This window comes from Osmerus mordax, chromosome 17, assembly GCF_038355195.1.
Source record: "Osmerus mordax isolate fOsmMor3 chromosome 17, fOsmMor3.pri, whole genome shotgun sequence".
NCBI lineage: Eukaryota > Metazoa > Chordata > Actinopteri > Osmeriformes > Osmeridae > Osmerus > Osmerus mordax.
In genome coordinates this window covers 10,961,853-10,978,611 of record NC_090066.1, presented here as the reverse complement: position 1 = coordinate 10,978,611, position 16,759 = coordinate 10,961,853, and the positions used below count along the sequence as shown (strand labels likewise).

Here is a 16,759-nt window from a genome sequence, read left to right as displayed (position 1 = left end):
TGTTTTTTTTTTGTTTTTTTTAGGTACACTTGCACTTATAGCAGTTCATGTTGTTTAATTGTAACTTGTTTAACTACATGCTCTTATGGTTCTTCCCTTTGGCACTTACTTTGGTTGTTCACAATGTGTGCTTCATGTTTTGGCTACTCGCAATGTTTTGTGGCTATCTCGTTGTTATGATCAGTGACCTATGCACTTTGTAAAGCTCTCTCTTGGAAGTCGCTTTGGATAAAAGCGTCTGCTAAATGAATAAATGTAAATGTAAATGTCTTCCATTATGTGGTATGTTAGCTATAATCTGTCTCAAGTCACCAACTGTAGGCTAAGTGGCTGGCTAGCTATCAATGGGGAAAATAATGAAAGGACAACATCAGTGTGGCTATTTCAGCTAGCTAGTGTTGGGCTGTATTGGTAGAGACCTGAACAGCCAAACTCGTTTTGTCACTGACTGGTCATTGAAACGAGTAGAGTGGTAGTGGTTTGATTAAATATTGAAGAATAACATCAATTATAATATCTGGGTTTGGGTATGGTGTACCATGTTGAATGGGTCTTGGTCTTGAAACTTCTTGGTTAGTTGCAACTTTTAATTGACACACGTTAAGAAACTTGACTTTAATCGAAGGATTGCCTCACTTTGAAGCAGTAAATTCAACGCTATGGGTAATCTCTTGAATGGTCAGGCTTCACTTCCGGTCTCACGAGATGATAATACCGGCATGGCATAATGGTTAGGCTAGATAGTTATAGCTGCCTTCTTATCGACCTAGTTATCCACATAATGGCAGATGTAGCGACGTAGCGGTGGCAGTGATTGTTTGCTTTGCAGACATAGCGACGTAGCGGTGGCAGTGATTGTCAGCTTTGTTAGGCGTGGTGACGGTTGCTAGCTTTGTTAACATTACCTGGCTCTAATCCCCCCCATAGCGTAATCAGTGTCAGCATAGCTGCAGCATTCACCGCATACCTGATATGAGTGAATTATGCATAGGCTACTCTGGCGAGGCAGAAACGCCTGCAAACACTTGCCCACCTAGGTGTGGTCTTTCGAAAATTAACTTGCCTTGGGCCAATATTTTATTCATGTTCGTGTTGTTAGTTGGTGATTATTGGCTACTACAATTTTAGCATGGTGGATGCGAGTCCAGTCATGGATTGAACGGCGATCTAACCCAATGCCGAAAGATCTCACGCGTCTAGGCGGGTAGGTGTGCACAGGCGTTTCTGTGCTGCGCAATTATGGGGTGTATAATCAGTGGGCTTCATTCAGCTCTTGCTACAACTCGCCAGAGGATCCTACACGTACTTTACCCATATCAGGTACGCTGTGAATGCTCTGTGTGCAGTTACGCTGACACTGATTACACCCCATAACAGAAGACATATTGCACAATCTCTACATCTAGCACCGCGTGCACCACTTCCGTGTTTTCCTCACAATAAAAACAAACGTATAAGCGACGAAACATCCTGAGGCACCTGGACGTAGCCACCATCCTCACATCAACACCTCAGCTATCAGCTTTCATCTCCCGCCCGCTACCGTGACCGTCTCTGAAAGAATGACAGAACGTGGATGCACCAACCAATGAGCCGCGTTTCATAACAGCTGTTCTGTAACGTGGACGCGGCATGGGAAGCAACTGAGTCCGGCTATAAATAGGGCTACTTCCACCCGTCCTCCACCACGGGTGGCTGACACCCACATACCACCGGGAGGGTGGGGGGTTGAGGGTAAGTGGGGGGCAGTTGTGTAAACACTGGGGCTGGAGTGGAATTCAATGAGCACTGGTCGGTCGAGAGGTTTCCATAAGGAATCAGGGCAAGGGGATGGAAACAGATAGACAGTCAGATAGATAGAGACAGGAAGGGAAAAAGGAGTATGCAGTGGAGGAGGAGAAGGAGGAAGGAGGACCTTATATGGTCTGCCGGAAAATACTTCCTTTTCTTGTTTCGTTATCGCTTGTTCTTTGGTCCTTCTCTCACCCACTCTCTTCTACTTGCACCACTCTCTCGCTCTCTCTCTCTTTCTTTTCCTCTCTTTCTGGTAATCACTTGATGTATCCACCTCTAAATGTAAGCCATCTCAAACACAACCACAGGCTCCTCGTGCACTGGCTGTTGCCGTGGCAACAACACAATGGACCTTATGAAGCTAATAAGTAGAGTAGAAAAATCGAGGGGAGGAGAGGAGAGGCTGAACATCAGGAAAATAAGAACCAGAAGAAAGATGAAAACAGGCACAGGTCTATTCCTGGAGGCTAGAGCGCAGAGCTGTTTGTACATAGGAGGAAGCTAGCGGAAGAGGGAAGGATAGGAGGAAGAACAAGTGAGGAAGAGAATGAGCAAAGAGTAAGAGAGAAGGAAGGAGCTAGAGACAGAGATAGCGCAAGAAAGAGAGAAGAAGAAAGGGTAAAAGAATGTTAACCCCCGGAAAAGGGAGTTGGTCGGTCCATTTTGATTCATCACTGAAATCAAAACAGCATGTTGTGTGTGTTCTTAAATGACACCTGGTTACGTGTAATGAAGAAACAGTGGGTTTCCCTTTTGAAAGGATGAGCAGTTACTGGTGAAGGGATCAAAGACTGGCTAGCCCTCTGAACCATGGCTGCATGAATAAGCAAACTGTACACACACAGACACATACACACGTACACGTTTGGTTTGCAAACACAGACACCCTCGCAGACCCATACGCGCTCACACAAACACGCGCCAGACCGAGACAAATGCAGGGCTTTTTGGCTAAGCAGGAAGCGAGTATCCAGTGCCTCTTCATCCTTCTCTCCTCTCTTTTCTCCCTCCTTAGGAGTCGGTGAGACAGTATGAGGTTACAGACGTAAACGAGCATCTATGTGTTCAGTCACGTCACCCGGCAACAGTCGCCGTGACCATCGCCTTGTCGTGACGACGGTGATCTCATCGCTAGGGGAACACACACCTAGCCCACACACTCAGTTAGTGTCTGGAGAGGGATGGTGGTGGAATGGGGACACAGGAAATGACACACAGGAAGTGGAGGCTAAACCTACGCACGCAGTCAGATGCTCTCAACCATGTAGACAGTTTGTCTTTATGTGAAGGGTAGTGAAGTTGAGGTAAGTTCTTGGAAATGTGGTTCGTGTGTGGCAGAAAGAGAGAGAGAGAGAGTGAGAGAAAAGGAAGACAAAATAAACTCTGTTCATGTGTGCGTCAGTTAGCTGGCGTTCTGCTAAATAACGATCCATAAATAACTATTCCTACCTGAGGCCCACTCTCTCAGACTCGGCAGGAGGAGGGGGGACTCTATTAGACGAAACACCCATTACATCGTGTTCAAAGACCCAGCAGTCAGGAACAGCACTGTAAACAAACATCCTCTTCATCTCCCCATGTGGGATTCCGGACGTCTCCTGAACTAAAGACGACTGCTTGCTGCTACTTAACTCCTCAGGCCCCCGAAAGAAAGAAGGAATTCTTATGTGAATTATATCTCTGTGATGTGGGCTTTGGTACTGGAACATAGGGATTTAGCAAATTGTTCCAGCACTGACTAACTTGTTTCAGGTTCACACAAGTGGATCGAGATGGGAAATGGTCCATGTCCAATTCAATTCTTTTTTTTCCTCTCAAAGCCAAAGAGATAAACCAAAAAGAGCTAAATGATGAAGGGTGTCGACCATCCAGACATAATTAATAAATCCCCACACGGATTACTTAAAAAAGGAGTCAGACATTATAAATCAATTTCAAAGACTCCATCCCTCCTCTTTTTACCTTGTCAAGGCTTCAACAAGTTAGGGCAATGAGGAAAGGAAGTAGAGAAAGAGCGGAAAAGAGAGTGACAAGATAAAGAGCAATGAAAGAACAGAGTTAAAAGTAGTATTGGAAAACGTTCTACAATGTGCTACAAAATGCTTTTCTATTGAATCAAAAGATTATCGCAAGACAATGTCACAACTAAGTCCCCAAATTTCCCAACAACTCAGCTATCAACCCAAGTTTAATTGGCTCTGGAACTATTTGTTTTGTTTACAAATTCCTAGCCGCTTCATAGGGTTAATAAAATACTGGTTAGTTTGAAGCCCATCCACTTTTCATCCTAACAACATTCAAAAGAGGATAGCAACTTTCCTGTCATGTTTGCACCCTGTCCCGTTCCAGGGAACACCTTCCGGACACAGTACCGTAAGTGAGACACTGGGAGGGGTGGCAGGTTACCTGTGAGTGGTTGACAGTCGTCGTTGGAGCCCGCTGAGTCGTTGTTGGGGCTGAGCGGGGGGCTGAGCGGGGGGCTGGCGGGGGGGCTAGTGCTGAAGCTGGCGTAGCCCAAGGAGGAGCTCACCTCTGAGGGCTCGCAGCTGTGGTTGACTGGCCTCTGGACGTCCTGGGACGAGGAAAGAGACGTCCGCTGTTTGGGCTGGATTGATAATGAGGAGAAGAGAGAGACAGCGAGAGGGAGAGAGAGAGAGAGAGAGAGAGGGAGAGAGAGAGAGAGAGAGAGGGGGGGGGGGGGAGAGGGAGGGAGAGAGAGAGAGAGAGAAACAGCAAGAGAGAGATAAAGAAAGAAGGAGAGAGACAGAGGGAGAGAATGTCATAACTCAAAATAAGTCAGGTTTTTAACACCCTTGTTAAAAGGTACAGCAGAGGTTACGATGGGAATGGAACGTTAAAGCAGTCACAGCAACGCCATGCTCTGCTCTGGCACAAGAGTGTTGAGTGTATAGACTCAGGTTAAAAGCAGGTAAGGGGACCTCCAAACATCTTCGCTACAAACAGAGCAAGAGAGCAAGAATCACAAAGAGAGAAAGTCAGTCAAGGGGATGTCAAATCAACCTTTTTCACAAAGGTGAGTGAGTTTGTGAGTCTGTGAGTGAGTGCATGACGATAGAAAGAAAGAAAGCAAGAGGGAGGGAGAGCTAGGGGCTGATGGGTTGAGGAAAGGAGACAAAGATCAAGAGATAAAATGATGTGAAACATCAACAACATTGAGGAAAAGCAGAGAGGAGATATATGCATCTCAGTTCTCTGTAGTCTAGAATTATAATGTGTGTGTGTGAGACAGAGGCTGAATATTTCTGTTCCAAACTGCTGTACACTGTAGGAGCAGCACCCTGATGTTGTGTAAGACACAGGAAGTGTTGCATAAGGATTGGCTCAACTGCCTCTTACATCACCAAGTCCAAGTGATGTATGCATATTACCAAAAGCATAAATACAGTGTGTGTGTGTGTGTGTGTGTGTAGGTTTGTTTATAGGAGAGACAGACAGGTATGTTGGTTTATGGTCTCCCTGCAGGAGTACAGTCATAATGCATGCTTGGATAACTGTGATTACTATATAGCTACAGACATGCAAATGATCCCTTGTATATTATACCAACTGTATATTCACAGATAAATCTTTGCAATATTTGCAATATTATATCACAACACTTCAGTGTATGAGCAGAGGTGATTTGTGCCTAACACACACATCTTGTGTAACCATTCAGAGAACAGACCTACACACATCATACATAACATCCACAATCCCTAGCAGATAATTCCAACAAAATAAGACCAAAAAATGATTTTCTGACAATATACAGAAAGTTATGCAAAAAAGTGACACTCTACGGGTGTCATTGTGGATGCCTGTACTGTGAAAGTATATTTGTGTACATGTGTTTTTTGTTATGTCTGCATGATGTGATGAGTTTGTGCATGTGTGAGTTTGTGTGTGTGTGAGGGCACACGTGTTTCTGTTTGTTTTAATGGCATGTGCATGCACTTCTAAATCTGAAGGTCATTGACCGAGACGAGTGGTTAATACAGAGCGAGAGAGAGAGAGACAGAGAGAGAGAGAGAGAGAGAGAGAGAGAGAGAGAGAGAGAGAGAGAGAGAGAGAGAGAGAGAGAGAGAGAGAGAGAGAGAAAGAAATTTGATTTGACGGAAAGAAAAATTATCTAGAGACAAAAGGATGCGGGCAGGTACTAGGGAAAGATGGAAATTGCAGATGCATGGAGGGAGAGGAGAAGCAGAAGAAGAACGAGAGAGTGGAGATAGATTCACAAAGAAAATATGTGTATTAAAATAAAAAAGAAGAGTGAACAGCAGGTGGGACAATTAAACACTTTTCCCTTCAACAAAAACCTACGCATCTCTCTAGACAGTGGGCCAGTCACTTACGGAAGAAAAATATATTGACTAATATATAACTTGAAATATAATGTAATATATTTTATTTTCTATTACATTTACCAATATATTATATATGGAAATACATGGGCTAATATATTGATGATAAATATATTAATAATATATTATACACTATAATATATATTTATGTGTTATATTGCATTACATTGCAAAACATACAAATGATTGCCGCTTTCATATGTGTTTATATTAGTGGTGGGCATAGATTTTTTTTTAAATCTAGATTAATCTCACTGTAATCTTGGAATTAATCTAGATTAAAATGGCTCATTTGAATTCCGCCGAAGGCATTCAGAATATGTGTGCTACCCAAATAATGACTAAGTCTTTGAGCACGGGTTTCTCAAGCCAGGTGACGCATTAGACCAGGGGCTCATCTCCAGTTTCCAAAATGCATCACAAACTGCTTACATTTACATTTAGTCATTTAGCAGACACTCTTATCCAGAGCGATTTACATTAAGTACAGGGACATTCTCCCAGAGGCAAGTAGGGTGAAGTGCCTTGCCCAAGGACACAACGTCATTTGACACGGCCGGTTCTACTATGATAATTGGTGATGAAAATAAATTATGTTCAATAAGATGTACTTGTGTTTACTAACTGTTTATTCAGTTAAACATGAATTTTGAACTGTAGGCCTACATAAGAGGTAATCCACTGAGCGAGATTAGTTAGCTTGGCTGATAGAGCTGTGCTGACGGGCTTGCCTCGGTTGCACTCAAACATAATAGTTTGACTACGACTCTTCCCCTGCGCTACATCAGTGCTTGGCCCGGCATCTTCCGCATTATAAATTCCGCATTGCACAAGGTGCAAACAACCTTAGTCTTGTCGAGGTTTCCATTGGGAAGCTTCTTAAAAATAAATTTTCCCTGAAGCAAACCCGGCGGCTTCATAGCTGCATCCATGTTAGCACGTCACATTTGATGTGTTAATTTCATACACAAGGCATACACATAGTTTCGAAGACTCGTTCTTGCCCCCTACAGTGCAATTCGGCTAGGTATACATCCGCGCTAAAATATCAAGGTGAAAGTCAACAAAGCTTACGTAGTATAGACCCAGCTCCCAACCCAACTTTGAGAAGACATTAACGGCGATATTTGTTTTATCGCCCGATAAGAGTCTCACGTTAACGCAGCACGTTAATGCCGATAACGGCCCACCACTAGTTTATATATCCCAAAATATATGCAATTATATTTGGAATCTGGAATGGAATGGAATCTGGCTAAATGACTAAATGTAAATTTAGATATCACCATATATTTACATACATTGTATAATATATATTTCCATATAATTGTACATATATTAAAAATATATTCTACCATATATTAAACAATATATTTAAAGACATTATATCTTTACATATATTAACCATACATTTTCCCATATACAGCATATCCCATATATATATTATGGTGGTTATTTATAAATACCACCATAATGGGAGTCAGGTGGCTGAGTGGTTAGGGAATCGGGCTAGTAATCTGAAGGTTGCCAGTTTGATTCCCGGCCGTGCCAAAAAGACCTTGTGTCCTTGGGTAAGGCACTTCACCCTACTTGCCTCGGGGGAATGTCCCTGTACTTACTGTAAGTTGCTCTGGATAAGAGCGTCTGCTAAATGACTAAATGTAAATGTAAATACATAAATACATATATTTTGGGATATATAAACACATACATGTATTTACATTATATATTCATGTTCAATATATCCCATACATGTATATTATATATTCATGTTCAATATATTCATGTTCAATATATTGCAATATATTACATTAACATATATTATAGTGTATAATATATTTATCATCAATATATGTATTGGAAAAAAATAAATATTAAATCCCATTTATGGGAATATATTGCCTAATATATCACGTTATTTTCCAATATACTGCAATATATTTTCCTTCCGTAAGGGGTAGGGCATTGGAGGGAAGCCTTAATAGCCAATAGTCAGCAGAAGCTCGAGAGCAATTCATCAACCAGACAAGCTGGGAGTGACAGGCAGCATACACGGCCAATAGGGAATAAGATCATATTAAGCAAGGCCAATAGGGAATAGAGCAGGGGTGTAGGAGGGATGCTGCACTATATTTACTGCTGTACATGCAGGCCTGCAACCTCTACAGGCAGGTTGATGTGGTTTCAGTAGAACATGAAGGTGATGCATGCGTATACACAACACTGTGTTTGTCCAAACAGGAGAGGCAACTTTCAGTGTCAGTCTGTGTCAGTTAGGCGAGTGTTAGGAGGTTAAACTACACGCAACCTCGGGCTATAATGGAAAGAGTCTATTCCCCAGGCTTCAAATTGTAACCTGCATATTTTACTTTGCAGATGGAGAGAATGGGAGAAATTGTGTGTGTGTGTGGCATAAGTTTATTTGGAGTCCTTATCCTTTACTCTCACTCACTCATTCACTAATTCTGTTGAGCAACAGATCTCTCTCAGGTCTTATCCACAGCTCATTAGGAACTCACACACACACACACGTCTGTCTCGTACTGTAGCGAGTGAGCTATGACAACAACAGAGTGATCGGCGGACTAATGAACACGTCACGCCGAGCGAGGAGAGAATTAACAACCGCACCTGATTACCAGGGACTCACATCCCCTGTTTACCCAGACAGGACACACACACACACAGGATTTTAGGATCCCTTTATGCATGCCTCTCCCACCTGTAAGCGTATCCCACAAGGGGAAAAGGTGAGATTATACATTCATTTACACATAGTTAATGCTTGTGTTTGTGGGAGTGTGTGTGCTGTCAATCGCATGTATTGAGCCCCCCACAGTTCACAGTCAATGCAAGGTGAGGTGTGTGCCAGGAATCGTGCAATAATTTATGGATGGTAATTATGGTAATCAACATTGCAGATTAGGCGGGGTGTGTGTATGTGGGGGGGTGGGGTACGAATTCTTCATGGAACATGTGTCTGTGAGTATCTCCATTTTGAGCACGTGCACATGTTAGATGGGCTATGCGGAAAATGTTAATGTATTCTAATGGTGCTAATACAAGGCATATGGAAATATTCGATTTTATGTTGATCACAGACTTCTATTAATGCCAATTTCAATATGACTATTCAGCAATTCTGCTTCCAGGACAGGAAGGTAATTATTGTAATGATTCTTGTTTATGCAAATGTTATGCAGAAATATGTCATAGCCTGCACTAATCAGGGCTAATGATTGGTATTCTAGAGTTATATACCATTGCTGCTACAAACAGGTGGTGTGCAAACTGGGGAAGTATGGTGGCAGGAAAGCATTAAAACTGCACTGTGCTTGAATTTGAACAATTGTTCAAAAACATTTCAAAATTTCATACTTTGGTTTGTTTAGTACAAAGCCCAAAAAAGTACATATATTTGTATAAATAAAATAATTGATTTCCATCCTCTACTATATCTCTTCCTCATCCTCATTCGCTGTCTTCTCACCTCCACTCCCTCCATTACTTTTAATTTGTTGCTCAACACTCATTTTACTCTCTCCATCACAGCTTGCTGTCATTTTCTTTCTCAGTCAATTTTTGGTATTTTTTTTTTTAAGGAATGCCGCTCCAAGACAATGTGGTCGTCGTAGCTACAACGCATCCCAATGCAGGATATGTGCAATGTGGAGCAAGGAAACCACATTGCACACACACACACATTACAAAAACTAACCTGCAAAGACAGAGACAATAATTAAAATTTTTAAGATCATTTACATTTAGTCATTTAGAAGTCGCTCTTATCCAGAGCGACTTACAGTAAGTACAGGGACATTCCCCCGAGGCAAGTAGGGTGAAGTGTCTTGCCCAAGGACACAACGTCAGTTGGCATGACCGGGAATCGAACTGGCAACCTTCGGATTACTAGCCCGACTCCCTCACCGCTCAGCCATGACTCCCTGGATACATGGGTCATTCAGTGCTATAGTGAACTATGCTATCAAAATGAATGAAAGAGGACATTTAAAGGAAAGGGCATTTCAAGAGGAGTCTGAAGGCCGCAATATGCTTCTGCGTCTCCGTTTACGGATGGGCGGGCGCACGGATACGCACGGATACGGACGGATAGACTGCGTTTATGGTTCTCCGTAGGCTGTGGGTGCTGAAAACAATTCATCGCCAGAAGAGTAGGTGGCGCAACGTTTTTTTGTAAATCGTCGTGGAGTGTTTATTTACCTAGGTTATCGAGAAGTCGGAGCAAATTTACAAATTAGCCGTTTCATCAATAAAATATGCACATTTTCAGCAACTACACTGCCCATTTCTTGTCACATTTTAATTCAGATGCTGATTTACATGTACTGTTTAGCTGAAATATGAATTGTGAAAACTTACAGCAATGGCGGTCAAAGGATTCTGTTCGTCCTGTTTATCCCGGCAACCCCGCCCCCGCCCCTGACGCAAGCGATTCTTAATACTGACCAATCACAGCCAAGGGGGTCTCCGTTAGCTCTCCGTCGCTCACGACGGATAGTTAGAAAATTCAGGAGGTGCACGTCGAGCTCTCCGGGGCTCTCCGAGGGCTGACGGAGAGCTCGTAGAGGGCGTTCTTCGGAGAAGAGGGCGTTCCCATGTGTCCGTTTTTCGAAAAACGCAGAAGCATATATAAGCCTTTAAACCACGACTGATAACATGGTTGAGATGCACAAGTGCACCGCCAGAAATAAGCGCAGCTAGTTCAGGCAGGGCAATCGGGCAGCGCGCGTCAGTCATCGGGGACGTAAGGCGTCTTACTCCACCTTCCTTCCTCTGCCCACTACCACACCCATGTTAGCAGCGCATATCCATTGGGCCACGTCCGATAAAGCGTCTTTAAAAGACGTGCGGATACGCACACACTCACCCCGGTTGTTGTATGATCAGTGCTGCTGCCACCCTCCACCATCCCCTTTCTCCCCCGTGCTGTCTGTCTGTTCGGTCCCTACGGGGGATTATATCTCTATTGCTCCCTGCCTCATATGTCAAGTATGGATGTGTTGCATCGAGGAGACAGGGAGCACTTCACTTGGATCATCCACTCCGCCAAAGTTAAATCTACATGTCCATGTCATGTAACAATAAATGCTCAAATCTAATACGTGATTGTCTTGACTGAATTACTATTATACTGTGTTTCCTGTCAATTTTCTTTAGAAAACAAACAGAATAAAATTTACAAATAATTAAACTATCAAATTAAATAACCTTAGGCACCATTCACTGTGACAGGATAAGTCAGCTGCCAATCAACAGCCAGCCTTTCCTCGAATCAGATTAGACGGGGAAATGTGAAGTGACAATTGAGTATTAGAAGGATGCTCAGTATCGAGGCTGAGAGAAAGAGGGAGAGATAGAGAGAGAAAGAGAGAGAGATGGAGACAGAAAAAGAGAGAGATTGCGAGAGAGAGATTGAGACAGAGAGAAATGGAGAGAGAGAAGAGGGAGAGAGACGGAGGGAGAGAGAGAGAGAGAGAGAGAAGAGGTTACAAGTCAAGTCATTTGCACAGTAGAACACAGGGTCATTCTCGACATTGAAATTATTGTGAGATGGCAAGCAACAGTTACGAAGCAGCACAGTTGCAATAGCATTTGAGAGTGGAAATGCACGAAACTTCGAATTATGGCAAATGGACAACAATGTACTACAATGATGAGTGTAGTATGGTCAACAAGACCACACAGAGCCAACATCTTGCCAGACCTGAAGAGTGATTCAATCACATCAGACAAACCTAATCAGCCCTCTTCACAGTAGCCTCTTCATCCCATTTAAGGATGAAGAGGCTACTGTGAGTGATATGTAATTCTCTTGTTATTTTTGGGGTTATGTTTTGATTAAAGGGGGTTACGTTATTTTCTTGCCTCCATATCTGTGTGGATGTTTTATATTATTTTTGTATGCTTATTTTTGTATGCTTATGTGATCCAAGATGGCGCCGATGATGGCTGCCTCGGTCGTTAGGTGCGCTCTTTTTTGTCTTGTTTTGTCTGTTAATTCAGTGTTCTGCCAAGATTTCCGGGGTTCTCTAACTAGAGAAGTACTTCTAAACATCAGGACTACAACCCCTGTGGATTTATTTCCCACTTTTCTGCTTCCAGCGGCGGAATTAGTGGGAATTATAGTCAAAGCCACCCTCGGCTTTGTCCTAGCAGCGAAGCGCCGTAGGAGAGGCAAACGAGCCGGTGCTCTGGTGCGACTCCGTCGGCGTGGGGCACGCACAGCGTTACCGGGGATATTTCTCTCCAACGTGCGTTCACTGAGCAACAAACTGGATGAACTTCAGCTACTGGTGTGGAAAAACAGAGACTTTCATTCATCTTCCGTTTTGTGCTTTACGGAGACATGGCTGAGTGAACTGATCCCAGACTCTGCGCTACAGCTAGCAGGTTTCAAACTGCTGAGAGCGGATCGTAACCCTGTGCTCTCTGGCAAAACGAAAGGCGGTGGTATTTGTTTTTACATTAACAGTGGCTGGTGTGAAGATGTGACAGTGATTCTGCAGCACTGTTCTCCTGATCTGGAATCATTTCTTATTAACTGTAGATCTTTTTACTCACCACGAGAGTTTGCATCATTCATTCTGGTTGGCGTCTACATGCCTCCGCAGGCTAGCGTTAACGAGGCTCAACGTGTGCTCGCCAGCCAGATACTGAGTGTGGAGCATGAAAATCCGGATTCCTTGGTTATTGTGCTAGGCGACTTTAACAAAGGCAATCTCACTCAAGAACTCCCAAAATATAGACAATTCATCAAATGCCCTACCAGAGAAGGAAACACCCTGGATCACTGCTACTCTACAATCAGCAAAGCATACCATGCGGTCCCCCGAGCAGCACTGGGTCACTCTGACCACGCCATGGTCCACCTGATTCCTGCATACAGGCAGAAGCTAAAGCGCTGTAAGCCTGCTGTGAGGACATCAAAACAGTGGACCAGTGAAGCTATGGAGGATCTGCGGGCGTGCTTGGACTGCACTGACTGGGACATGTTCACGACTGCTACCAATAGTCTGGATGAGCTCACAGAGGCTGTGACATCATACATCAGCTTCTGTGAGGACTGCTGTATACCAACACGCACCAGGGTAAGCTACAACAACGACAAACCCTGGTTTACAGCTAAACTCAGAAGGTTGAGGTCAGAGAAAGAGGCCGCGTTTAGGAGTGGGGACAAAGACAGTTTCAAGGAGTCGAAGAACAGGTTTAGCAAGGCGGTGAGGGAGGCTAAACGACTGTACTCATAGAGGCTAAAACACCAATTCTCTGCAAACGACTCTGCTTCTGTCTGGAGAGGGCTCAGGCAAATTACCAACTACAAGCCCAGAGCCCCCCACTCCACTAACGACTCCCGCCTGGCCAACGACCTGAATGAGTTCTACTGCAGATTTGAAAGACAATTGGACAGTCTTGAACTACCCCTTCCCACCCAGGAGGCCTCCCACCTCCCCCCCTCTACAGTGACGACTCTCTCCATTCAGGAGGGTGAAGTTAACAGACTTTTCAAGAGGCAGAACCCCCGCAAAGCAGCTGGGCCGGACTCTGTCTCTCCAGCCACCCTCAAGCACTGCGCTGACCAGCTGTCTCCGGTGTTTACCCACATCTTTAACACCTCCCTTGAGACATGCCATGTGCCAGCCTGTCTCAAGTCCTCCACCATCATCCCTGTGCCCAAAAAGCCAAGGCCAACAGGACATAATGACTACAGACCCGTCGCCCTGACCTCTGTGGTAATGAAGTCTTTTGAGCGCCTGGTGCTGGCACACCTTAAATCCATCACTGACCCTCTACTGGACCCCCTGCAGTTTGCCTACAGAGCCAACAGGTCTGTGGACGATGCAGTTAACATGGCCCTCCACTTCACCCTACAGCACCTGGACTCCCCAGCATCCTATGCCAGGATCCTGTTTGTGGACTTCAGCTCTGCCTTCAACACCATCATCCCCGCCCTGCTTCAGGACAAGCTCTCCCAGCTGAACGTGCCTGATTCCACCTGCAGGTGGATCACAGACTTCCTGTCTGACAGGAAGCAGTGCGTTAAGCTGGGAACACAAGTCTCTGACTCCCGGTCCATCAGCACCGGATCACCTCAGGGCTGCGTCCTTTCTCCTCTGCTCTTCTCCCTGTACACCAACAGTTGCACCTCCAGTCATCCGTCCGTCAAACTCCTGAAGTTTGCGGACGACACCACCCTTATTGGGCTCATCTCTGGTGGAGACGAGTCTGATTATAGGTGGGAAGCGGCCAACCTGGTGACCTGGTGCAGCCAGAACAACTTAGAGCTCAATGCTCTTAAGACAGTGGAGATGGTTGTGGACTTCAGGAGGAACACAGCCCCACTCACCCCCATCACCCTGTGTGACTCCCCAGTCAACACTGTGGAGTCCTTCCGCTTCCTGGGCACTATCCTCTCCCAGGACCTCAAGTGGGAACTGAACATCAGCTCCCTCATCAAGAAAGCACAACAGAGGATGTACTTCCTTCGGCAGCTGAAGAAGTTCAACCTGCCAAAGACAATGATGGTGCACTTCTACTCAGCCATCATTGAGTCCATCCTCACCTCCTCCATCACCGTCTGGTACGCTGCTGCCACTGCCAAGGACGAGCAGACTGCAGCGTATCATCCGTACTGCTGAGAAGGTGATTGGCTGCAATCTGCCTACCCTCGAGGACCTGCACACCTCGAGGACCCTGAGGCGAGCGAGGAAGATTGTGGCCGACTCCTCCCACCCTGGACACTCCCTGTTTCAGTCACTCCCCTCCGGCAGAAGGCTGCGGTCTATCAGGACCAATACCTCACGCCACAAAAACAGTTTCTTCCCTTCCGCTATTGGCCTCTTCAACAAGGCCAAGGGACCACACTGACTCAAATGACTTATTGCTTAAAACACTCTGCTTTTGCACTGCACCACAACATGGTATCTTGTACATTTGTATTTTTTGTAATATTTGTATTTTTATATTGTAATTTACGGCAACTTATATTTATTCCACTTAGTACTGCTAGTTTATGTACCCTTAGTATAGTTAGTCCACATATTTAAATTCTAGCTATATGTTTATTGTATGCACGTTCCTGCCAAAGCAAATTCCTTGTCTGTGCAAACTTTCATGGCGAATAAATCCCTTTCTGATTCTGATTCTGATTCTTATGTTGTTTAAAAAAAAAAAAAAGTAAGGAATGTGATGGCATTTTTTGATATAGTTACTAAGAGTGTATTTTTTAATAGACTGAGGTTGTGTTTAAACAAATGGATGTTGCAGTTGGTCTTAAGGTATTTATGGTGTTGGTTTATGATGCCTGATTGAGAAGCTAGGGGCACGGAGGTTGGGGGATGTTTGAGTTCCGTGGCCTAAAGGGAGAAGGATAGATGGATCAGTTGATCTAGCAGCTCTGACCTTTTGGCCAAGGAGATTGTGTCCTGTGTCCTGTTTGTGTTTCATTAAGGGTATCTTTACTGTCCTCATTTAGAGAAAGAGCCGTGACATCAAAAGACTTTGGTATCTTGACCTGGGGGGTTATATTGTCTTAACTGTCACTGACCAGTGTTAGCCAATCACAGAGACCACTGCATTGATGAATTGATCATTTATTAGGACATCTGTTTTAAGTGTATAAAAGCACAAGCTTTATGATTGTTCTTCATCACTCTTGCGAACGACCTATGGCTATAGCACCTCCTTCATAATGACTGATCAGCAAAAATTTGTTTAATATTACGTAATTGTATAATCTAAATAAATTGTATTAAAACCACATCTCTTGACTACTCAGATCTACACAGTGCCACTTGAATTTCCACCATTACATTACCTAATCAGCCCTCCTGCTGGCTTGCAAGCTTCAAAGGGCCTGCTTGAGACAACACGTCTCCAGCAACCATTTGCTATCCGTTTCGGCGGCGATTTGAAAAAAGAACCTACCTTGATCAGACCTTTTGAGGAAAGTTCTTGAGACTTCACCTTTACCACAAGAGTACAAGGTGGAGAATTATGAGAGGGATATTTGTGTCATGTTTGTTACTTTGTTTTAATGTTGTTTTCACTGAAATCTTGATTCTAGTAACAACTCCTTCTTCCTGAAAGATAACCACGTCATTCTTGGTATCTACACAAAGCTATCATAATAAAACAAGCAGTCAACTATATTTTGTAACTGTACCAAGATGTCCAGAACAATATTTGAACAATCGTATGAACCAGCCAGAGATCAGATCACACCTTTGGTAGGTGTGAAGGAAGGAGGGGGGAGTTGAGAACCCAGCTTCCCCCAATCAACATCTGATCCCAGACAGGCCTTCCCTCGAACTCTGAACTGTATAAAGCCCTAAGATGACCATCAATCTCGGACTCCAGCGAAAACCAACCATGGCATGAACGCCATCAGGATTGGCGTTCCAAAGGACGTCGCCAAGCTTCTCCTGAGATTCAACTTCATAGTGAACGCGTCACTATCTGCACGTTTCAACAGAAGAACTAAAAACGCAATTCTAATTGCGACTTCACTGAGATCCCGCAGACTCAGTCACATGACCCAGCGCAGCCGCGCTTTGACTTCAGATTCTTCAAATGGACCTTTG

At 44.2% G+C, this 16,759-nt stretch overlaps 1 protein-coding gene across 2 annotated transcripts in view; it reads right to left on the bottom strand.

Annotated features, from left to right (window-relative positions):
- Positions 1 to 16,759, bottom strand: part of anks1b (ankyrin repeat and sterile alpha motif domain containing 1B) — a 222,899-nt gene that overhangs the window by 64,993 nt on the left and 141,147 nt on the right. For both annotated transcript variants that reach the window (XM_067254093.1, XM_067254092.1), the window contains exon 13: positions 4,201 to 4,399. In XM_067254093.1, coding sequence (XP_067110194.1) covers positions 4,201 to 4,399 — 199 coding nt within the window. The remainder of the gene's footprint in view (positions 1 to 4,200; positions 4,400 to 16,759) is intronic.